The following is a 24,991-nucleotide window of genomic DNA, read 5'->3' as shown; positions in this document are numbered from 1 at the left end:
TATTAAAACAGCTAAATAATTGCTTAGCTGTTTTAGTAAAATTAATTTAGATTCGAATATTCGATCACATATTCGATCGAACTCAAATCTTTCGAATACTGCAGTATTCGATCGAATACTATTCGCTCATCTCTTTTAGTTAGTGAAAACTATGTAAAGTGTGTAAAGCTTGCAAGAAATATTTATTCTCTTATGCTACCTCAAGCCTGATGTACATTTACACCAATATTTTGTGCAGAAAAAATAATGCATGAAATTAGAAAATTTTGCACATTGCTTTTTACAACATGATAGCCACCTCAAAACAAACATACCAACAATACATGAGGGATTAGCTGACAGTCTCTGAATTGTTCATAGTCACCCTATTTATATACTTCTTCCATTTATTCCTGGCGGCTGCCATATGCCGTTTCCTTGTCCCCAGGAGCTAAAGTCATTTAAACTTGTTACATGACTTCACATGTCGGAAAGCCTGGGCTTTGTACTCGTAGTTTTTAACATGGGCATTACGTTAATAAAATGTCCATAAAGCCAAATTAAATATAAAGACTTTGACCCCTTGGAGGTACAGCTAATTTTCGCTTTTTCTCCTCACATTGTAAGAGCCATAACTTTTTTCCCACTTGACATATGATGGCTGTATGGGGGCTACTTTCTATTAGCTTTCTTCATTTTACCGTACATTTTATTGTGATGCCAAATAAATTATTTGTGGGGTGATGTAGGAAAAAGACTTCATTGTGCCATTTCTGGGAGGGTTTATCTTCTTGGCATTTATGTATACAAAACCAGACGGCAGTGGCACTACTATTCCCAGCTAGCCCACAGATTATCTCTCTTGAATGGCAGCAAAACTCGGATTTGCTAGTTTCAAAGTGCAACAGTAGTCATAGTCAGGTAAACAGAAAAGAAAGCGAAACTGCACTGACTGATAAAATGTCTTGATCTTTAGTAGTCGTCCTTAGTAAAAACAGACATACGTTGCAGTAGCCTAATTTGGTGGGGGCAGAGGGGGCAGCCGCTCCCGGGCCCACACAGGCAAGGGACCTACTGAAGATTTTGCCAGTTAATGCTGTCTGCAAAAGCTACTGCTTTTGCTAACAGACTTAACAACCAGTGCTCCTAGGGGCCCACATGGCTACCAAATGTTGTGTCTGACCATTTAGCTGTATGCGCTTGTATGTGAGGAGAACATACAGTTGAATGCAGCAGGGTTATTGACAAGGCAAGGAGAGCATTGGCTCCCCACCCTGCCAATCACTGTTGTGGCCACAAGAGGCCGTTTCCTCCCTTAGAGCTGTTAACATGAGTGATGTCACTCGTGCGCTCGCAGAGCAGGGAGAGAGTTGGCATCAGAAGACTAAAGTAAAGCAACCACACAGCAGGTAAGTATGACTTTTTCCCCCCCTTAGTTATAGAGGGTGAGACCTATGTGGGCGAGGCTAACTCCTGGGAAGGATGTTATCTATTGGGGTTGGGGTATGGGATGTGCTGGATAGCTGAAAAGGGGGTACCTAATCTGGAGGTACAGTCTATTCACAGTGGTGGTGGTGGTGTCTAACCACCAGGAGGATTACCAGGGAGATTACTGCTGGGGAAGGGGGTGGCTGCATGGGGAATACATACCAGCGGGATTATCTACATGAGATGCTGCTAGAGGGGATGCCTTCATGGAGCATACTACCTTTTGGTGTGTGTGTGTATGTGTGTGTGTGTGTGGGGGGGGGGGGGGGGGGGGGGGGGGTGCCTGCACAAAGAGGTCTAAATACTAGATAGATGCACAGCACAGAGGGGAGTCAAAATTCTATATGGGGGCGCAGAGGGCCCCAACTACTACTATTACATGTAAACAGAGGGATATAATAACTATATTGGGGCACAGAAGACCTAACTACTACATGGATGCACAGAGAAGCTGAATTTCAATATCAAGGTACAGAGGGGCCTGACTACTATGTGGGGGTGCCGAGGGAGGGTCTATCTTCTATATGGAGGAACAAGGGGGGATAATCTACTATATTAGGGTATAGATAGTGGCCTTTTCACAATATGAGAGCATAGAGGGACCCTGCGAGGCATAAATTGGCTGCTCTCATATACCCTGTACACCATGATTATCGGGGCTGATTTCTCCTACATTTTTAATGTATTGTCATGTATTGTTTCTATGAATTAATAAAGTAATTTTTCCATTTAGTTATGTTGCAGTAGTCTGGCTTTTTGTATATAGGTTATTTAGTATAGGTGCCTTAGACTGCATGGGACTATTTATTGTTATTACTTAGCATTTGTACTATACATTTACCCTATTGGTACTGCGGGTATCCCCTTTGGATGTTGCTAATTTGGTCATTGACTATCAGCTATGGTGTAGTCCTCATGCTGCCCAATAGATATTAGACAGATAGATATGAGATAAAGAGATAGAAGAATGGATGGATGCCTAATTAGAAAACAGAAACAGCGCCACAGCTTCCTCTATGTTGTTTGTGGTATTACAACTTGCTTCCATTCTCTTTGAGTGGAACTGAGCTGCACTACCACATCCAAGCTTTGGAGGAGAGTGGTGCTGTTTCTGGAAAAAGGCAGCTATGTTTTTGCAATTCTGGATAGCTTCTTTAATTTTTACATGGTTATATATGAGAAATGTAGAAAGTCTTTTCTACTGTTCTCAGTCCCTATTGACTATGAGTAATATAGCAGAAAATACCCTTTATTATTCGGAAAGCATTGTCATCTACTGAGGTTCCCTATGAGTAACATCATCGGTTGGGAGCCCACTGAGACTCACTCGCCCCCCTAAGCTGAACCCCCAGCTACGCCCCTGATACGTGGACAAGGTGCAGACATTGCGATAGCAGACGCCACAGAGGTAGGTAGCTACCTCCGTGGCGTCTGCCATCGCACTGTCTGCACCTGGTCCACGTATGTCTGTTGACTAATAAAGATGAAGAAGACATTTTATCAGTGAATAGAGAAGGGACAAGTGTGTTACCCTGCATAGGGATTAGATCTCAGCCAACTCACAGCTTGTGACAAAACATAGAAAAATAAATGGCTTCGATCACATACACATTTAACCCATTAACACCTTTTCCTTCAGCTGTGCAGTAGTAAAACATACAGGGACATCTAGTGGTGGGAGTGCAGTTAAACACCTTCAGCCTAGAAAAAATACTTGGTACTACTGACCTAAACCAAACGACAGAACAGCAATGGCACAGCTGTTCTGGGATGTTGCACTACAACTCTACAGAAAAAAAACCCCAACAACATGATTTTATAACCCTGCATGATTGATATAGAGCGCTATAAGCTAAACTCTGTACATCAATCATGTGAGGGAGACAGCATGCATGCTGCAGCTCAGCACAGCCTCTATGACCCCAGAGATTAAAATTACCACATGATTTTGTAATTTTGCCAAAAGCCATTAGCTAAGATGCAGGTATTTTCCCCTATGTGCTATCTGCCCATGTCTGCAGCCCTGATCATGATATACAGCTAACAGATTTCCTTTGAATTTACAAGCAAAAATAGTTTGCGCTATGTTTTTCTCTATAGGATCTTGTAATTCTGCTGTGATCCACGTTCAACTATTACATGGAAAGCACTGCTGTGTACATCAACTTTCTATCTGCTTGGAAGGCTTTGTATCCATTAGTACCCACAGCTGTGACGTCGTCTCTTCATCCTTTCAGTATAATTTCAGTGATGCCCAAAGATCTCATATGTATCTTTTACATGTTCTATTGTTACGCACATTTTTGATGAAAAGCGGTTTTATCTTGTCCTTCCAGGAATTGATTCCTCCTGAGATCTATTTTTATTTGCCAGAGCTCATTTAAATCTTTTTAGACCCTGCTCTGATGTAAACTAAAACTTCTATATCTATGACACACATAGCATTTAGTCGGCTGCTGGTAATGAATGGACGTTTTGTCAGATCCTGTGATATCTCCAACTCGTTTATGACTAGCAAAGGCACGTCACGTGCTGTAGAAAGTCAGAGGAACGTGTCCATTGTATCCCGCAGGCTCCTTTCTCAGCTAAAGAGCCTTCCATTTAATTGTACACTCTAAAATCTCAACAGGTGTCTGTTCCAATAGTATTTAGCTGGATACAATAGGAAAATGATGATCACACAGTCACTGTCAAATAGCGTTTTTGGTATCAAGATCTATAATAATGACTGGCTGTCAGTCAGGGCCAGAATAAGGAATGCATACAGAGTGGCACATTTCTCAGCTATAAGTCTCTCCCTTACCCTACCATTATGATAACTGCTTCCAGCTTCTAAGACAGTACTGTGTCCTCAGCTAAGTGCCAAGACCTAATGACAGAACAGATGCACCTGAATTGTGCCAGCCACAGTGCCCCTATAACATAATATACATATCTCCTCTATGTTTTTTGAAGTGACTCTGAGGCCGCCAATGTGCAGCTGCTTGCATGAAACTATGCTTACTGTCTGGGAGAATCACTTAGGAAATGTGTCAGGCAGAAGCCGTCCATTACATCTGTCAGGGCAGAAGTGTAGACAGTGCCAGGAGCCTGTATTGATTTAGAATACCAAGGGCACAACAGATGAAAAGAACTCTTAGGTCATTTGTAAAGCAACTCTGCATCGGCCATGTTCACTCGCTCAGGATTATTCAGGATTCAGATGAAGAATATGTGTCCAAATCTTGACAGAATCTGCTAATATTTCACTGGGAATGCATGTGAATGGTCAGAATAATAAATGTAATATGGATTTTAACATTAACAGCATAAAGCTGAATGACCAAATGTCTCGCCAGTCCACAAGTGACTCTGCACGTCTTTTATGTCCTTGCAAAGTCTGCATTTGTATGGAGATTGTGCCAGTGACAGTCAGGCTGCCTTCCTGCCAGCCCTAGATACATGGAAAATCAGCCCTAAAAATTTTTTTAACATGTCTTCCAAAGATCACCCACATTAGGCACGAGAAGTGACTATAGTCACTTCTTACATTTGAAATCTTACATTTGAAGTCATATATATGTAGTATACCATAGTATATGTAGTATACCATATTCCTGAGGCTGGGCTCAGAATGGCACCTGTCCACAAGTGGTATTGTATACAGTGGTGCCTTGGATTACGAGCATAATTTGTTCTGGGACTGTGCTTGTAATCCAAATCCACTCTCAAACCAAAGTGAATTTTACCATAAGAAATCATTGATATACAGACAATTGGTTCCACACCCCAAAAAGAATGTTTTTTTTTATTCTGAATAACATGTAGAACAAATGAAACAAACAATGAGAAACAGCTGAATATGAGATATTATAAGTTACTATAAAGTGTAGCAATCATCATGTAGAGTTTAATATAAAGTAAGTGCATAAACCTGAAAAAAAGTAGCAGTTTGTAGATACAGGATGTAACTGCTGTTCCCCATAATGCAGTAGTGTAGTATAACAGGCTAAAATAGAGAAGCAGGGCTGCTGTCAAATGTCTTTGTGGTCACATGACTGCAATGGGGAGGGGGGTGTTTAGCATGGACCAATCAAGAAGTAAGAATCACAGAGCTGTGCAGGAGGACAGTGACAGAAACTTTATATACAGCAGTGTGTATAGATGAGTGTGAGTGCAGGCACATTATAGCAGTAGTGTGAATGGAGAGGATGGGAAACACAAGGGCTGGCAGAGTCTGCAGGGAGCATGGAGGAATGAGCAGTACAGATGTGGGCACATACATGCACTTAGCACTTAGCACTCTTTGTCTGGGGAGAGAGGGGTTACAGCTATGAAGAGATTACCTCCACAGTCCTGTCCCCTGATGCAAGCCCCAGCCTGAAGGGGATCTGCTAGGATTTGGAAGGTGAGGAAGATTTCCTGGGTCAGAGTACAGTGCTGTATACCTCATTATGCAGACCATTTCCCTTCCCCGCTCCCCCTCCCTCCCAATACAGGGAGCTCTTAAACCAAAGCAATGCTCTTAACCTCTTAATGAAGCATGGCAAGTATACTGGTCATGCGCCGTTAAGGGTAAACAGAGAGCGCTCCCGGCATGAGCCCTCTCTGCAGCTGCATTTAAATAGTGCTTGGCCCTCTGTCCCTCGTGTCTAGTGGGGAAATCTCCCCTCCGCGATCGCATCCCTTCTACTGAGCCGACGGGGCTCAGCTTCTGAATGGCGCTGATCCCAGCTCAGCAATCAGTGTATCTGGTCTGCTGCAGACCAGAGTGATAGAGCACTGATCTGATGGATCAGTGCTCTATTATATACACAGCATTGATCTCCCCTTTTCCAATTTTATAAATAAAAATAAATCAATAAATAACATAATTGGTATTGCTGTGTGCGTAATCACCCAATTACATTTTCACATTCCTGATCTTGCACGGTAAACAGCGTAAGCGCAACGTGTAAAATTGTGCATTTTTGTTTACATCAAATCGTGAAAATATGCAAGCGCTCTCCACAAAGCACAGTAACCCATTCAAGGCCGTCAGTCTTGTGTATGCCACTGGAATGTACAAGACAGTACAAGTTTATCAGTAAAGGAGTTATTGTTACACCGCCTCCCTCCTTGTCTCCTTGTATTTGGGGTTTGCCCCAGGGGAACGACAGGTCCAGACCACCAACCACCTTACACTAAGGTGCAGCCCCTCTAAAACCTCTACAGACAGTGTCAGAGCACCCTGGCTACTTCCCTAGTGTTGGGAATGATACGCTCATTCATTCCTAGAGCTGTGTGTTCTTGTGTGTACAGTATCTGTGTATGTGTTGATACATGTGTACATACAGTAATGTAGTGTTCCCCAACTTGTAGCTCTCCAGCAATTGTAAACCTACAGTACAAGTCATTTAGACTCATGGGGTGTTATTGGAGTTGTAGTGTTGCAACAGCTGAGGAGCTACACATTAGGGAACACTACAGTAACGTTATTGAAAAAAGACAGTCCTCAACAACATAAAAGCACAAAAAAAACAAAACGCATTACAAGGTACTGCTGAGTAATAACAGAGAATCTGTATCCATATTATGGCTGCATGTCGCTAACCTTCCTGCACATCTAATGGATCTGACTGTAACAGAAAAAGGGACACAATTTAAAAAAGTAATTTTGCATCACCTTGTGTTATTATCTTTCTTACATCTCCCCCCAATATGACAAAAAAATATAAAAATTGTTATATATAAATGACAAAAAATAAATTGTGTGTCACAGTAAAAATAACACAAAAATTACCTAAGAAAAAACTTTTTTTTAGGCTTTTCAATGTGTATGTGTCGAATCATGGAGAGGAGAAACTGACCCGGTTAAACTTTTCAATGTTTTGGACTTCAGGTTAAAATTCAGAAGGTAGCAGGCAGGAAAGAGATTTATGTTCTGTGACAAGAAATGTTACTTTCCCAACACTTGAGTCCTAACAGTTTTAATCCTTTAAGTACGTTGATGTAATTAGCATACTTTGGTGTGTGAAAGTAAAGCTTGTGTAACTCCTGTAGCATTTACGCTAAGTCGCTTATTAGCATGTAAATCCTCAAGTTGTTAAATTATTCTAAAAACACTGACATCATTTAACAACTTTATATTAAAGGGAAGTATGTCTTGCATTTTTTGTTACCTTTCTATAGTTATTTAGTAGTTTCCAAAGGTTTTGGTGATTCAGAAGACACAAGATCTTGTAGATTGGTTAGAGAATCATACTGACGTTTAATCACAGTCCATTATAGTTAACAAAACACAGTCAAACAATACTCATATGGATTTTCTAAGGCTTCTTGCACAATGTTCTCTTTACCAGATGCATTGACAGGAGGGGTTTAAAGGGGAATTCCAGGATTACAAAAAGCACAGCTACTTTCTTGCAAAACCAGCAACATCCATGTCCCCACATTGTGCCAGGCAATATGGGACCAGTAAGAAAAAAGACAGGTGTAGCCCTAACACTGGTACCCGACCCGCTGTCCCTGCCTGCTTGCCAAAACAGTCCTAAATGACAGTGGACAACTAGTCGACGGTCCCTATCCTATATAGTGCAAACACGGAACAACAGACAGGACAAACACTCAGCACCCTTGCCAATCGGCTGGGGGCAGTGAAGCCCCGGGCATGGCTACATGAAAAGTAAGTGCCGCCGTTCCCCCAGCAGCCAGGGCAGCTGCTAGGGACACCGTTGGTGCGCCCCTAGCAACTGGTCGCTTGATAGGGACACCGTCGGATTCCCTGTCAGGCTGGCCTATCAAACTGGTGTAAAGTAGAATTGTCTTAGTTGCCCCTAGCCACCAATCAGATTCCACCTTTTATTCCTCACAGATTCTTTGAAAAATGATAGGTGGAATCTGATTGGTTGCTAGGGGAAACTAAGACAGTTCTACTTTACACCAGTTTGATAAATCTCCACTATTGTATGTGGTATTACAATTCAGCTCCATTTACTACAATGGAACTAAGCTACAAAACTACACCCAAACTGGGGACAAGAGTCATGCTGGAGGAGAGCGGACATGTTTTTCAATGCCTTCAAAATGCTCAATCTGCTTTTTATGATCTACAATTAACCTCTATGATGATTTGTTCAGCTGTGAAAGTGTGTAGTGACCTTTACTCTAAGGGTGCTATTACACGGGCCGATGGGGACCCGATAATACCTGTAAACGAGCGCCAATCTGCTAGATTGGTGCTCGTTTACTGGGCCTATTACACGGCCCGATAATTGTTTAACAAGGGCTGCAGGGACATTGTTACTGATGTCCTTGCAGCCCTTGTTTAAATTGTATACATACCTATCCAGGCTGCAGGGCTCCTCTTCCTCTGTGCTTCTCCCTGAGTCCCGCGCGATACAGCTTCACAGTGGCTTGTCTCAGCTGACAGGCCGCTTAGCCAATCACTGGCCGCGGCGGTCCCGGCCTATGATTGGCCGAGTGGCCTGTCAGCTGAGACAAGCCTCTGTGAAGCTGGAGCGCGCGGGACCCGGGAAGAAGCACAGAAGAAGAGGAGCCCTGCAGCCTGGATAGGTAACGTATTCCTCTTTTCATATCGTCAGCGTCGGCCATGCACCGCTATTACATGTAGCGGTGCGCAGTCGGTGCCCGATGATTATAGGTGAGAACCTATATCAACGATCAGCCGATGACAACGATCATCGGCTGATCTATGTCTTTATTACACGGAATGATAATCAGCCAGATAGGGCCCTTGGTGAATAGGACTCATGCACAGTACTTGTTAGGTAGCAAATAATTGCCTCAGAATCTCAAGCAGTGAGTGTGCAGTGGCATCCCTCCATGTCCAATGTCAGGCTGTGCAGAAAAGTATGCCTGGACACTTCCTTTAACTAGTTAGGTGTCTTGAACAGTGTCCTAAGTGATCCACCAAACAACTAAGAAAATGATCATTCCTCAATCATGCACTGCTTTTAGGTAGATACAATAGTACTAAGACATGATGGTCTCGCTTTCCTCCAGAAGAGAGCTGAGTATATCTGTAATGGAAGAAACACTCTGGGAAGTTTAGTTTAATTTATATACAAGTCCCTTCCTTTTCCATCCCGTGGGTAAAACAATGCAGGATATTACTGTAAACCTCTGAAAAAGACAAGAGTTTAAGAACTTTGAATCAATACAAATGGATTTTGTTAATGCTTGACAAAAGGCCAAACCAATAAGATATGCAATATAATTCCATTTAATCCTCCAGTTAAGTGTTGAAGTTCAATATAAATTCACAATTTAAATCTGCCATATTGTGCATGTGAATTCAATGATTTCCTTGAGTCCATGAAAATGAGAGAATTAATATAGCTACTAAATTTTACTGAATATTACAGAACCGATATATAACTTTTTTTATTTGGTATTAGCTTCACACATAGTTTACACATATCTGTACACAGGGCCGTTTCTGTGGTCTCTGCCGCCTGAGGCAAACCTCAGGCGGCCGCCCCACACTAGCGACCCCCCCTGCCGCCCCCCCCCCCCCACCACTCATTCTGCAGTCTGCAGTCGGATCGGTGCGCGCGGGAGCGCCGGGGGGGGGGGGGGGTATTCCTATAAGGGCTGCATTCCCATGTCGAGGAATGCCTGTAACCGGAGTCTCCCCCGCCCGGACAGCATCTGATAAGATGCTGAGAGCGGGGGAGAACTCTATTGATATGTGCCGCGCTGTAATGACAGCACCACGCGCGGCTGATTCATTACAGCATCGCACGTATCAGTACAGTTCTCCCCCGCTCTCAGCATCTTATCAGATGCTGTCCGGGCGGGGGAGACTCCGGTTATAGGCATTCCTCGACATGGGAATGCAGCCCTTATAGGAATACCCCCCCGGCGCTCCCGCGCGCACCGATCCGACTGCAGCCCTCGCCGACACTCACCACAGGCTGAAGGGCAAAGGGAGATGCTGGCTGACGGCGCGGGAGCCCGGCGGGGTACAGTGGTGAGCGCTGATGACAGGACAGGCAAGCGGCTGCAGGGCTGCTGTCTGCCGCCCCCTGCAGGAGCGCAGAATCTGCCGCCTGAGGCGGAATACTCATTCCGCCTCATGGCAGAAGCGGGCCTGTCTGTACATGTTAGTAAAATCTCCAAGACCTCTCTTTTTTCCAAACTGAACAAGTTTTTAAGCCTTAGGTTATGTTCACACAATGTAAGTTCCGTGATAATCATGGCCGTTGTTACTGCAGTACCGGCCGGGATGATCTTTTCTGAGACCGGCCGGGTCACGGAACGGCCCGTCTTATACAGCATCTGAACATAGCCTAAGGGTATAAACCCACACACCGTATATGCAGCGTATTTACTGCTGCGATACGCAGCAAACTCACAGCAAACTCGCAGCAGATTAGATCTAAATAACTGAACACAGCATCAAATCTGTACCAACAAATCTGCTGCGTATTTGTTGCATATCTGCTGCATATACGGTGTGTGGGTTTATACCCTGAGGCTGGGTTCACACTATGTATATTTGAGGCTGTATTTGGTCATCATGTCAGGTCCTCATAGCAACCAAAACCAGGAGTGGATTGAAAACACAGAAAGGCTCTGTTCACATAATGTTTTAATTGAGTGGATGGCCGCCATATAACGGTAAATAACGGCCATTATTTCAATATAACAGCCGTTGTTTTAAAATAACAGCACATATTTGCCATTATATGGCGGCCATCCACTCAATTACAACATTGTGTGAACAGATCCTTTCTGTGTTTTCAATCCACTCCTGGTTTTGGTTGCTATACAGCCTCAAACATGCAGCCTCAAATATACGTAGTGTGAACCTAGCCTTAGATTATAGTGTAAGAAAAATATCTGAGTAGTATGTGAACACTTTCTCTTGCAGTATACCAATATCAGATAGTAGAATTTGTAAGGGTAGGTGGGTAGGGCTTATCCAATAGAATGCAGCTTAAGGAAGCACTGTATGATTAGAGCGAGGTCCAGCTGTAGTAGCCATCATTTGTACAATGCATTTCAGAGCAAGCCAATTTCTTCAATAAGTCTATAAATAGTAGACTGGTTTGGCCCTAAAATGTATTGTCCACAATAAAGGCTACAACTGCTGGAATCTATTCTACTTCCCCAGTGTTTTCTTTAAGCAGTATTCTTTGAGATGATAGTCTAACTTCTACCTGTTACTGCCAGGCACTACTGGGGGAGCTGCAGCCATCTAGACCCACTGGGAAACCATCCCTTTTGGTTTGTGCCTTGATAATGAAATCCTCTCTCGCCAAGGTCCAAAATGTCCAAATCAATTGCTGTTCAGTTGTCTGGGAGTGCACGGAACAAACTGCTGGCAGAGCAGATACATATGACAACAAAGAAAAGGAATGGATTCCCGCATTTCCCATAAAATTCACAATTTATTGGAGATCCATTAAAACATGTCTTGTTATATGCTGTGACCAGTGACCAAGGACAGTATGTGGCAGAAATGCGTTGGAGTGTTTTATTGTATCATCTGCTCCGTAACAAGACATGTTTTAATGGGTCTACAATAAATCGTGAATTTTATAAGAAGTGTGGGAATCCAGTCCTTTTCTTTGGTTGTGCCTTGATAGCACAACGTGAATAGGTCAGCAGTTTCTTGCATTTACCCCTGCTCATGCTTTCTCTATCTAGTTTTATGTATTTCTTTTTTCTTTTATAACACATCTTAAAGGAACACTAAACCTTGAAATGCACAACACAATAAGCAGAAGATACACAATATTTGGCAGTCTGCAGGATTTTCCTGAAACAGGTCTCTGTAGAGGACTTATATACCTGCTTGCTCTGTTCATTTATCGCGGACTGACTATGGGGTGGAGCTCATTCAAGGGGGCAGGGTTTACTTATCTTAATCTCCTACTATAGATGGCACCTAAGGGAGGGTCCGTTCTTATAGTTGTATTAAAGACAGACCTAGAAAAGAGTGCTTTATATGTTTCTAAGGGTACGATGGGGGCCCGATCAATAATGTAAACGAGCGCCGATCTACTAGATCGGTGCTGATTTACTGGGCTTATTCCACGGCCCCATAATTGTTTAGCGATTGGCTGAGCGGTCTGTCAGCTCAGACAGGCTGCTCTGAAGCTGCTGCTGCGTGCGGGACCGGGAGGAGGAGCACAGGAGAAGACCTGCAGCCTGGTGAGGTAATGTATGCTTTTTGATAAATCATCGGTTGCCCGCCGCACACCGCCATTCCACGTAGCTATGCGCGGTCGGTGACCGATGATTTTAGGTTTGCACCCAAATGAACGATCAGCCGATGACAACGATCATCGGCTGATCGTTATCTCTATTCCACAGAGTGATAATCGGCCGAATCAGCCCGATTCGGCCAATTATCGCTCCGTGGAAAAGGCCCCTAAGTTCCAATTGCAATATAAGACAACTAGGATCAGAACAGAAAAATATACAATGGGAGGGGTCACTGTTTTTTTAATGCATTTTAATGTTTCATTTTCTTAGTTTTCTTAGTTGCTACCTATTAGTACAACAACATCAGCCATCCTGTAATTCTCAATCATCGGCCATATCATAAAATACACTAGTTGATTTTTATTTATTTTTTTATGTCAGTCATATTGTAATATGTTAGTGAATATATTCTTTATCAGTTCTGAGGCTAACATGTGTGTTCTGTTTGATGTTCACTTTCAACATCCTCTTATTTCCGTAGTCCATCAATATTTTATTCTATGACAACAATTTATAGACATCCAAGAGTTGCAGAACTTTCAAAACCTTACCCGATATTTTAGGATGTTCTGTAGAATAGAACATTTCTATGATTATTGAGCAGTGAAAGTCACCTTTGCGTTTGGTTGTAAAGCTTCCTTCTGTATGTGTATAAAAGCTCTCTGCTAGTACATCAAATACTGTTTTTGAAGCCAAATTATTGCTGCTGTGAGAACATTCAAAAGACTTTTCTGGCAATAAACGACTACTTTTCCTAAATGTTTGTTTGTTTTGCAAATCGATCACATTTTGTGTATGGCATGCTAACGCTGTGTGATGCAATCTACAAGAAGCAAAACAATTATTTGCACTGACTATGACAAATGAAGTTAAACAGGCATTTGTGTAAGTACAAAGCTCTTGTTAGAAAAGAAAACAACATATTTACAGCTTATGGGAGTTTCGTTAGAAAGACTAAATTCAATTATTGACCAGAAGGCAAATGGGAATAATAATTAAATTTTTCTTCATTAGAGTCGCACATCCTGTATGAATATACCCTGCCTATAATGAGATGAAACACACACAACAAGACAGGTTCAGTGCTGCTAGATGCCCAGGAAGGTTCATTGTTTCGGATTTTAAAGTCCATGTAGAAAATAACATTAAAGTAAATGTACTATCGGTACATTCGCTTTAAGTTTTGTCAAATGGATAGAATTGCGCTGGCGCAGGGAAACGTCGGGTCCCCGCATACGGTGCCATTCTATTCCGGACACCGGTTGGGGTTGAAGCACTGGAAGTGGGCCGGCCCCAGTGAGAGAGAATCTATGACGCAGCTCCATTGATTCTAATGATGCTGCAACATAGAGCGGCGGAGGTTTCCTCCCACTGGGGGCAGGCTTGCCTGCCTCCAGTGCTTCATCCACAGCCGGTGGCTGTGAATAGAGTGGCGCCATACATGGGTCTGCAGTTCAAAAAAAGGACCGCAGCAACGGCTTCCCCGTTCTACCTATGTGAGAAACTTAAAGTGAATGGACTGATGATACCTTCGCTATGTGTTTTTAATAGGGCTCTTACATGTGTTTTTGATGCCATTTATTTATTATTTTCATTTTGTGAATTGAGGGACAACCAACTATCAGCAGGTTAGACAAATCTAACCTGGTGGTAACTTTCAATTGCGCATGGGCCACTGAGGATGAAGTTATGACTCCTATCTTCATCCTCGCCACTTTTCCCATGTAGTTTTAATGTAATCCTGTGTTTGATAAGGGAGCTTGGAGTGCTGTCCCGCCCCCAGAGGGCAAATCCGGCCTGCCTGCTCCACCAGCGGGGGATACAGCTGGCATGCACCATGGAAAAGGGTGAATCTGCCCCTTCTCCGTGGCTTACACCAGGGGTGCATCTTCTCCTTATGCCTACCTCTCTGCGCTCCACTACTGTCCCAATACAGTCACCAGTGTCCCCGCCTGCCTGTAGGCTGTGTTACTTCTTAGACGATGCTTGTCTTGGAAGTGACAATCCGCTCAGCAAATCACTGACTGAGATGGCCAGTGGCCAGTGATTGGCTGAGCGGGCTGTCACTTCTGAGACAAACTAGTCTCAGAAGTAATGGTGGCTACAGACAACAGGGGGCACGGGCGACTGCATCAGGATGCCAGGGGAGCGTGAATAGGTAGGTATAACATTAAAATCACTGTTCAGGTCGGCAACACTGGCTCAGTAGGTGCTGCTGGCCTGCACATACATGTTCCCAGGGCTGTATTAACAGCTGCTGCTGCCCTAGACACTAGACCTGAAGACGCCCCATCTTCACGCACCTATTGGCGATACCAGACCTGACCAATACCACCATACCCCCCACCCCCCTGGAAAAGACACCAGATTTACTGGAAAGTCTGAACGGGAGGAGGGAAACTAAAAAAATAAAAACAAAACACACACAAAAAAGTTTTTTTCTGTCCCCCTGCTCCCTGGTGCTGCCGCCCTGCAAGGTGCTGCCCTATGCACCGAACCACGGGTGCCTAGTGATAAATACGGCCCTGCATGTTCCCAATGCAGCTATCAAAACTACTCATAGCAGCAGAGAGACACAGGGAAAGGCTTGGTAGCGATGTGCTGTCGGACAATTGATGAAGTGTGAAAACCTTTAAATTGAGATTACAAGTGTATTGTTTTGTTATCTTTCAGAATGTCGTGATATTTTGTTACCCTTGATCACCAAAGAATTAAAGGAGTGGTTAGAATTAGGAAGACTAGAGACTTCCCAATCTCAAAACAATAAGAAGTACTGTGTGGATTTACTCAACAGCATTCTGCAGGTGCTCAGCAGTCAAGATGCGGTAAGAATAGTAATCATTCACGTTTTCTGTACTTTAATATAATCATTTCACCTTTTTATTACCACGCTACATTCACACACTGTAAGATAATGGCTGCCATTTTTAAGCGTAACTGTCATGTATTTTTTAATTGCAGAAATCAGTAGTATAAGCGATTTTAAGAAACTCTGTAATAGGTTTCATCAGCCAAAAGCAATCTCCCAGCCTCCCCCCCTGACTTCTTATCTGTGCATTATCAGGCAAACACATCTTCATTACAGAGAAGCCAGTGAAGACGGGTTCTGCTCTCTCCATTGTAAGCCTATGAAGGGGGGAGGGGCTGGGGGAGATGAGGGAGCAGGAAGAGGTGACATGAAGGTCAGCTGTTTGTAGACTCTCTGATCACCTAAAACACTAAATTCAGGTGTCAGAAAGGTCAGTGCTTATCTATGAACTTAGATTGCAGGGTGTTGTGCTTTGCAAGACTGCTCTGTGCTCAGTCACTCCTAACAGCCCCTCCCCTCTCCATAGCCACATAATGGAGACAGAAATCCTGCTTCATCTGATGTGAGGGGGGAGGCTGGGAGATTGCTTTTTCAGTACAGAAGGAAACTCTTTTAGTACATAAAACCTATTACAGAGTTTCTTAAAATCGCTTGTACTGTTGATATTTAATGTTTTCAGAAAAATGACCCTGAAATGACAGTTACGCTTTAAGTTAAAATAGCCCTTATTTTCAGTTTTCAATTATTTTCATTGAAGTCTATGGAAACAACCGCTGTTGGTTCACACAATGTATAAAATAACTGCCAAATGGGTGTGAAAAAGCAGCCACATTGAACCTAAACTTGAAAAATGTACCAGCGGTAGTATGTATGTTAAACGATAGCCGTTATTTGATACTCAAAACAACGACTGTGGTTTTAAGTACCAAATAATGGCTGTGGTTTTAAATACCAAATAACAGCTAAGGTTTTGAGTAGGTATGGTCCGAACCTGCCGAAGTTTGGGTTTGTATGAACCCGAACGCTCGGCAGCAGATTCCTGCTGTCTGCCCGCTCCGTGGAGCAGGCGGATACAGCGGGAGGAACGCCTCGGTTCGGACCATCCCTAGTTTTCGGTTTCGGACCATCCCTAGAGTACCAAATAACGGCCGTTGTTTTAAATACCAAATAACAGCCATGGTTTTGAGTACCAAATAACGGCCTTAGAAAAAGGAACATCGCTTACAGTTATAGTTTTATTTTTACAGCCCTCATTGTGCTATGAATATTTGAATTGAAGTAGATATCTGTTCAATTTAGTCCTTTTTAGGGACATATGGGTAAAAATTTGAAAAAATTTGAAAAAAATACCTTACATCTCTTCCTGCTGTATGTCAAACACCACAGGTTCCACGTCCACTTCTGACCAATCCTATAAACATAGCCCTCTCATTTAGTAATATACAGTACCAGCTGGCCAGAGGGAGCAGGGAGATCCACAAAACAACACTGTACACTTATTCCAACCTACTATGATTTTAATGGCTTTAATATAAAGTGATGTTTTTTTATGGAAGATGAAGGTCACTTTCATCTATACATTTCATTTGTCAATATTACATACGACCATCCCGTGTATCCTCCAGACACTGGCTAAGGTGGCATGTTTTATATGGAAATAAAGTTGTTTAAAAAAATCTTGAAATTCCTGCCACAGTCCATCCACAGTCATTGGCTGCATCACTATCTATTGAGGATTTGTTTGAGGGTGTTGATGATCATAATTATGTTTTCTTGATCATTCTCCTGCTGTAGAATAAAATCAGAGCTGTTCAGATGTCTACATAAAGTTACTGTCTTATAAACAAGAATTTTATTGTTCTTTTTCCACAATACACATAGCCAGATTAATGTTTTCATTCCTGATATGCCTTCCAACAATAAGAATGGCAGTATGATCCATCACTATAAGGAATAGCACTGTTTTTTTTATTATTTTTTTTGCACTAGATTTTATAAATATCCTCTAGTATGTCTCTGTGCTTTTTTGTTGTTGTTCTATCAAACAAAATTGTGTTACTTAACCTCTTAAAGGAGTACTCCAGAGGAAAAAATGTTTTTAAATCAACTGATGTCAGAAAGCTTTTCAGATTTGTAAATTAATTCTACTTAGAGAAGTTAAATCTTCCAGTACTTATCAGCTGATGTATGTCCTGAAAGAAGTGGCGTATTCTTTCAAGTCTGACACAGTGCTCTCTGCTGCCACCTCTGTCCATATCAGGAATTGTCAAGAGCAGGAAAGGTTTTCTATGGGGATTTGTTAATACTCTGGACTAGAGATTAGTAAATAGCTTATCTAAACGAAGCAAAGCGCTCTGCTCATCAAGCCGACTTTCTTTCAGTGCTGCTCCGCTCCATGCCAATCCACCCCAATAGCCGGTGAAAAACTGGATCCAATCCTAAGAAACTGGGAAAAGTTTCCTAGGATTGGATCCAGCATTTCCAGGCATCCTGGGAGGAGTGGCAGGGAGCAGAGTAGCGCTGAAAGGCAGTCGGCTTGATGAGCAGAGCACTGATCAAATGAAGCGCTTCACTTCGTTTAGATGAGCAATTCGCTCATCTCTACTCTGGGCAGTTCCTGACATAAACAGAGGTGGCAGCAGGGTGTCTAACAGGAAAGAACGTGCCAGCAGATCATTAGTCTTGGGAGGTTTTAGTTTCCTAAATAGAAGTCATATACAAATCTGACAGCTGCATTTAACCCCTAGCTGCACCAGGACGTTACTGAACTAGGGGAGTTCAGAGGTGGGGGGTCGCGCGACGACCCCTCTCTGAACTGCCGCAATCCCAGGTACTATATGCAAAGTACAATTAGTGGCGTAAAAAATAAGGTCTCGTCTGGGTCTCTAGGTGGAAAAATGCACACGCTATGGCCTTATATACACAAGGAGGGAAAAACTAAAGCACAAAAATTAAAACTGGCTGTGTGCCCTAAGGGTTAAATAGCTGCTTTTTCCTGTACCTGGTGGTCTAGTGAGGGGATCGCCCTCCGCGGCGCGATCGAGGAGGAGCGGTCCCTCCATCTTGTCCAGCCGGGGGTCGTAATGGCGCCAATCCCACCTCGGCGATCTATTGTTCCTGGCTGCAGCAGGCCAAAGCAATAGATCGCCGATCTCATTGATCTATGCAGTGCATATGTACATATATCTGTAAATATATATGTGAAAAATAACAACCAATCACAGCTGAACTTTCATGGACTGTGATTAGTTGCTATCTGTCAGAAACAAAACAAAAAAATTGGTATAATTTTAATCGTACCAACCTGAGGCATACAGAGAACATGCCAATTTTACTGCACACTGAACAGCATGAAAGGGGTGTTCTTACAAAAACAAGTCATGTTATGGCTCTGTAAATTGAAAAATAAAAGAGTTATGACTCTGAGAAAGAAAAAAAGGAAACAATGAAAATGCAAAAAAAAATATTTCCAGGGTCCTTATAGGGTTTTAAATGTGTTACAACCTTTGATGATATAAAAGAAACAACCCTGGAACAACTAATGTTATGAAAAAAAATCTTTGGAGATGCTATTTAGAAGTAATACACCTATGCAGAAGAAACAAAATAAACATCAATGTATCTGTAAAATAAAGTGGTCAAAATAGTTTGTGCTGTAGTGGAAACATACATACAGCTGAAGTCATAACTTCCCATATACTGTTATTAGATTGACTCTGTACCCACAATCTGCCCTCCACCCTCCCCCCCAAAAAAAAACAAACAGAAAAAAAAACACAAAAACACGTACCTTTAGATAGCTGCTTTTAATCCAAGATCTTTTCTGGGGTCTATTCGGAAGGTGATGCAGTTATTGTCCTAAAAAACATCTTTTAAATATGGAGCCCTGTGTCAAATTGGTGTGGCCTAGAGTACCCATGCCCTAGGATTGCGATACCTATCCGTACTTCCTCCCTGCCCTCTTTATTATTAGGAATGCACCTAGAACGATTTTACCTATTCATCACTTGTCTGAACACTGATCATGTGCTGGATCATTAAGGCACCTGTGCAGTGTTCAAACAGGTGTTGAATAGGAGAGATCCTGCCTGGGAAATTCCTTTTGATAAGGAGGATGCCGAGGAGGGACCGAGGGAGGGCACAGACACTCTAGGCCACGCCAGTTTGACACAAGGCTGCAAGTTTAAAAGTAGTTTTTTAGGACAATAACTGCATCATCTGCCAAACGGACCACAGGACAGATCTTGGATTAAAAGCAGCTATCTAACGGTACAAGCGGTTTGGGGGGCATGGGGGTCAGATTGTGGGTACAGAGTCGCTTTAAGGGATGTTACTGCTTCATTTTAACTAAAGGCTGTATTACACGGCCCAATGTTCCAGGGGAAACATGCGCCCACCTGTCAGCTCAGCACTTGCTAACCCCTCGTTCCCCGTCTGTTGCTTTGTGCACAGCCAGCGTTTGCCCAAATGATTCTTAGGTTGTTGTGGCAGCCCATTGAAGTCAGTGGCGGTCTCCTGTTGCATGAAGCGATGCGCTGCAGACTGTCGCTGACAAAATCAGGATCTTTCAGCATGTTGAAAGACCACGATGAGCCAACATCACGCATGACGATTGCCTGGATTGATCATTGACTTTCAACATACGCTATTACACTAAACGATTATTGGTCTGAACGGTCGGTACTCGACCAGGTAAGGCCAATTGATAAAAGTTAAATATTACGGTTATAGCTGGGTAAAAAGGGTCCTCTTCTGGAAGTTAAATCATTCCATTTTGTTACTATAGACCTAAATCATGTTAAATCATGCCTTAAGCCTATTCTGCGGGAGGATATATGTGATGATAATGTGGAGTCTCTTTGGGTAGAAATAAGGGGAGGGACAAAGAATAATAAAATTCTTATAGGAGTGAGTTATAAACCTCCAAGTATAGTGGAAGAATCAGAAAATCTTCTTATAAGACAAATAGATGCGGCAGCGAAGCAGGGGGAAGTCATTATTATGGGGGACTTTAACTACCCAAATATCAACTGGAAAGCAGAAACCTGCAGCTCCAGGAAGGGAAGCGTGTTTTTGGAAATAGTAAAAGATAATTACCTTTCCCAACTAGTAGAGGAACCAACAAGAGGGGGGGCCCTTCTGGACCTGATCTTAACCAATAGGCCCGACAGAATATCAAAAATAGAGGTGGGGGGTCACCTAGGTAATAGTGACCATAACATAGTAAGTTTTCAATTATCCTTCAATAAAATGATTAGCAGAGGGGCTACAAAAACATTAAATTTCAGGAAGGCTAATTTCCAAAAACTAAGAGAGGACCTTGGGAACATAGACTGGGACAATGCCTTCAGAAATAAAAGTACACAAGAGAAATGGGACATATTTAAGAGCATCCTGGGTAAATCGTGTGAACTACACATACCATATGGGAATAAACGTAGTAGAAATAAGAGAAATCCAATGTGGTTAACTACAGCTGTAAGGGGTGCAATAAATGATAAGAAACAAGCATTCAGACTACTAAAACAAGAAGGTAGTAGGGAAGCATTGAGCAACTATAGACAGAAGAATAGAATGTGTAAAACGCAAATAAAAGAAGCAAAAATAGCAACAGAAAGAAGGATAGCCACAGAAAGTAAAACAAATCCCAAAATGTTCTTCACCTATATAAATAACAAAAGACTTAAAACCGAAAATGTTGGTCCCCTCAAAAATAATCTGGGTGTAATGGTGGAGGGGGAAGAGGAAAAGGCCAATCTACTAAATACATTCTTCTCTACTGTATTCACAGAGGAGAATCCCATAACAGACGACATGACTAGGGATAATGTTAATCCTCCCATAAATCTCACCTGCCTAACACAACAAGAAGTGGGGAAACGCCTTAAAAACATTAAAATCCATAAGTCACCGGGCCCAGAAGGTATCCATCCTAGAGTTTTGCAAGAATTAAATACTGTGTTGGACAGACCGTTATTCCTATTATTTAAAGATTCTATTACGACAGGGATTCTTCCACAGGACTGGCGCATAGCTAATGTGGTACCAATATTCAAGAAGGGGTCAAGGAGTGATCCTGGAAACTACAGGCCTGTAAGTCTAACATCTATAGTAGGTAAAGTATTTGAGGGGATTGTAAGAGATGCTATACTGGAGTATCTTAATGAAAATAATCTTATGACGCAGCACCAGCATGGATTTATGAGGGATCGGTCCTGTCAGACTAATCTGATCGGCTTCTATGAAGAGGTAAGTTATAGACTGGACCTGGGGGAGGCTGTGGATGTTGTGTATCTGGACTTTTCAAAGGCATTTGATACTGTGCCGCATGAAAGGTTGGTCTACAAAATGAGGATACTGGGACTCGGGGAAAACGTATGCAAATGGGTAAGTAACTGGTTGTGTGATAGAAAACAGAGGGTGGTCATTGATGGAACATATTCAGATTGGGTTTTAGTTACTAGTGGGGTACCACAGGGGTCAGTGTTGGGTCCACTTCTTTTTAATATTTTTATTAATGATCTTGTAGAGGGGCTACAGAGTAGAATCTCCATTTTTGCAGATGATACTAAACTGGGTAAAGTAATCAGTACAGAGGAGGATAATATCATATTACAGAGGGATTTGGAGAAGCTAGAGGCTTGGGCGGAGAAATGGCAAATGAAGTTTAATGTGGATAAATGTAAGGTTATGCATTTGGGCCATAGAAATAATAAGTACAGTTATGTGCTAAATAATAAAACACTGGGTAAAACTACTTCCGAAAAGGACCTGGGGGTATTGGTGGACAGTAAACTCAACTTTAGTGATCAGTGCCAGGCAGCAGCTGCCAAGGCTAATAAAATAATGGGGTGCATCAAAAGAGGTATAGATGCTAAAGATGAGAACATAGTTTTGCCTCTTTATAAATCACTGGTCAGACCACACATGGAATACTGTGTACAGTTTTGGGCACCGGTATATAAGAAGGACACAGCTGAACTAGAGCGGGTGCAGAGGAGGGCAACAAAGGTCATTAAGGGAATGGGTGGGTTACAGTACCAGGACAGGTTATCACGCTTGGGGTTATTTACGCTAGAAAAAAGACGTCTTAGGGGCGATCTGATCACAATGTACAAATATATGAATGGACAGTACAGAGATTTTTGTAGTGGTCTTTTTACTCCTAGGTCTGTAACAATGACAAGGGGGCATCCTCTACGTCTAGAGGAAAGAAGATTTCATCATCAGCATCGACGCGGGTTCTTTACTGTACGAGCGGTAAGACTGTGGAACTCTCTGCCACATGATGTTGTCATGGCTGATTCATTAAATAAGTTCAAGGGAGGCCTGGATGATTTTCTTGAAAAATATAATATTACAAGTTATGGGCATTAGATTTCTGGTGATACGTTGATCCGGGGATTGTTCTGGTTGCCATTGCAGTCGGGGGAGGGGGGGGTGAGTTTCTCCCTGTGGTGGGGCGTTTGTCTTCTGCCCCATAGGGGTTTTTCGCCTTCCTGGATCAACACAGTAGGATTTTCCTAGGTTGAACCTGATGGACTCTTGTCTTCTTTCAACCTTATTTACTATGTTACTATGTTACTATGTTACTAATATAGGATCACCACAATTATATGGGTACTTTGGAATAAAATTGCACATTTTTGTGCAACCCACCTGCTTTGCCCAATAAACAACAATTTTTTTGCCAGTCTGTGCCCTGCTCTACTGGCATTAGGTGCACGGAGGTGCATAGTGGTCATGGCCTCCTCCTGTGCTCGATTTACCATGCAAGTAGGTGTAAATAATAGTGAATATCTACACCAGCTCAGAACTTGTGTAAATGCCTAAGGTCACTCTGGATTTGTTAAGAGGCGTGCGTCTCTCAATGAATCTGGGGTGGGACACAAAGGTGGGGATTTACTTAAGATTAGCGTGCAGATACATCGGTCCTGGTACACCCAATCCACCCACCTACCCATTGTGCCTTTTGGCTTATAGGAGCAGGCGAAGAATACAGGGGAGTGAGGGGTCATAATAATATGCTGCCATTAAATAGGGAAGCACATTCAGGTGACTGAGCAACTTTAATACGCCTATTAATGTTGCTTGTTAGATGAAGCAAAAGACTAATCTGTTCTTTTTTATGCAGCAGAGAACCAGTTTGAGGGACAATTATTTTCATGCTCATTAAAATGGGCCTTTTCCAGAAATCTAGGTAGTTTACTTTAAACATTCAAAATTTACGTTTTGTTTTTTTTTTAATAGCGTTTTACTATTTTGCCAAGAATATCCACTTAACAGTGATATAACAAGTTCAAAGGGTGCCCCAAGATGGAAGTGATGGGGCTTGTCTGATTGAAGACTGACAAAGATGTTTTGAATTGAATTTTGTACTCATTAAGAAATGCCAGAATGACAGCTGAGGAAACATAGCTCCTATATTCATTTAAGCAGGAAATATAATTTATAGGCTTCAGCAGTGTTATCTGCTTCCCACAGTGCTGGAGGAAAGCAGATCCAGTTCTGCAGAACACATTTTTACCAGCTATACGTAGAATATTTAATCATATGGAGCATATTCATTTATATCAGTCCGGTTGTCTGTCACTCTGTGCTTATATACTGTATTACTTTATCAGGACATCATTGTAACACAAAACATTAAAAAACATCTTTTAATTACCAATAAATTACCAATAAATATATCACTGCTGTGCACAATATTCTTTTTGTGCTAGATGTTTTTATAGTTGAAGATACTCTATGACATTTCTTAACTCATCAGACACATCACTATTTGCTTTAACCTACTGTATGTGACAGACTAACTGTTAAAGTAGTAAAGTAAAGTAGATTCACAGTAATCTTCCTGGGAATTAAGGGGTAGTGGTTTTATTGAAAGACAGCACTATAAAGGTGTGTGGAGGCCTATAGGTCAGTAATATTGTCTTAAAGGGGTACTTCAAAGAAAAAAATGTATTCAGATCAACTGGTGTTAGAAAGTTATTCTATTAATAAAAAAGCACCAGCCAACTGGCATAGACACATAGGGGGAGATTTATCAAACATGGGGTAAAGTGAAACTGGCTCAGTTGCCCCTAGCAACCAATCAGATTCCACCTTTCATTCCTCACAGACTCTTTGGAAAATGAAAGGTGGAATCTGATTGGTTGCTAGGGGTTACTGCTCTGGACAAGCTACCTTTAAAATGGGTTGGCCACACTATAGATGTTTTTTTTTTTTTTTTTTTACATTTTCTGTTCAACATATGAATATGAGTAGAGAGGGTGATATATTTCTATACCATTATGATTACTTCTGATTATTATGAGTGAATTACTGACAATCCGCCCCCTCGAACGCTGGCCCATCCGATTCTGATGCGATCCCATCTATGAATAGGTGCATATGGAGGGATATGTGACCATTACGCCAATCAGCCTCCTGAAAATGAGAAAAATTAACACAAAAAAATCTAAAAAATTTACTTAACATAAAAAATAAGTAATTTTTGACACCATATTCTCTTTAAAG

General features: G+C 42.2%; 1 protein-coding gene across 1 annotated transcript in view; it reads left to right on the top strand.

The window, feature by feature from the left end:
- Positions 1–24,991, top strand: part of DOCK2 (dedicator of cytokinesis 2) — a 478,101-nt gene that overhangs the window by 191,241 nt on the left and 261,869 nt on the right. Inside the window, exon 26 of the mRNA XM_069970478.1 lies at positions 15,337–15,488. Coding sequence (XP_069826579.1) covers positions 15,337–15,488 — 152 coding nt within the window. The remainder of the gene's footprint in view (positions 1–15,336; positions 15,489–24,991) is intronic.

The sequence above is a fragment of the Dendropsophus ebraccatus genome, chromosome 1 (genome assembly GCF_027789765.1).
Source record: "Dendropsophus ebraccatus isolate aDenEbr1 chromosome 1, aDenEbr1.pat, whole genome shotgun sequence".
Lineage (NCBI taxonomy): Eukaryota > Metazoa > Chordata > Amphibia > Anura > Hylidae > Dendropsophus > Dendropsophus ebraccatus.
This window is presented reverse-complemented; position numbering and strand designations above follow the sequence as displayed.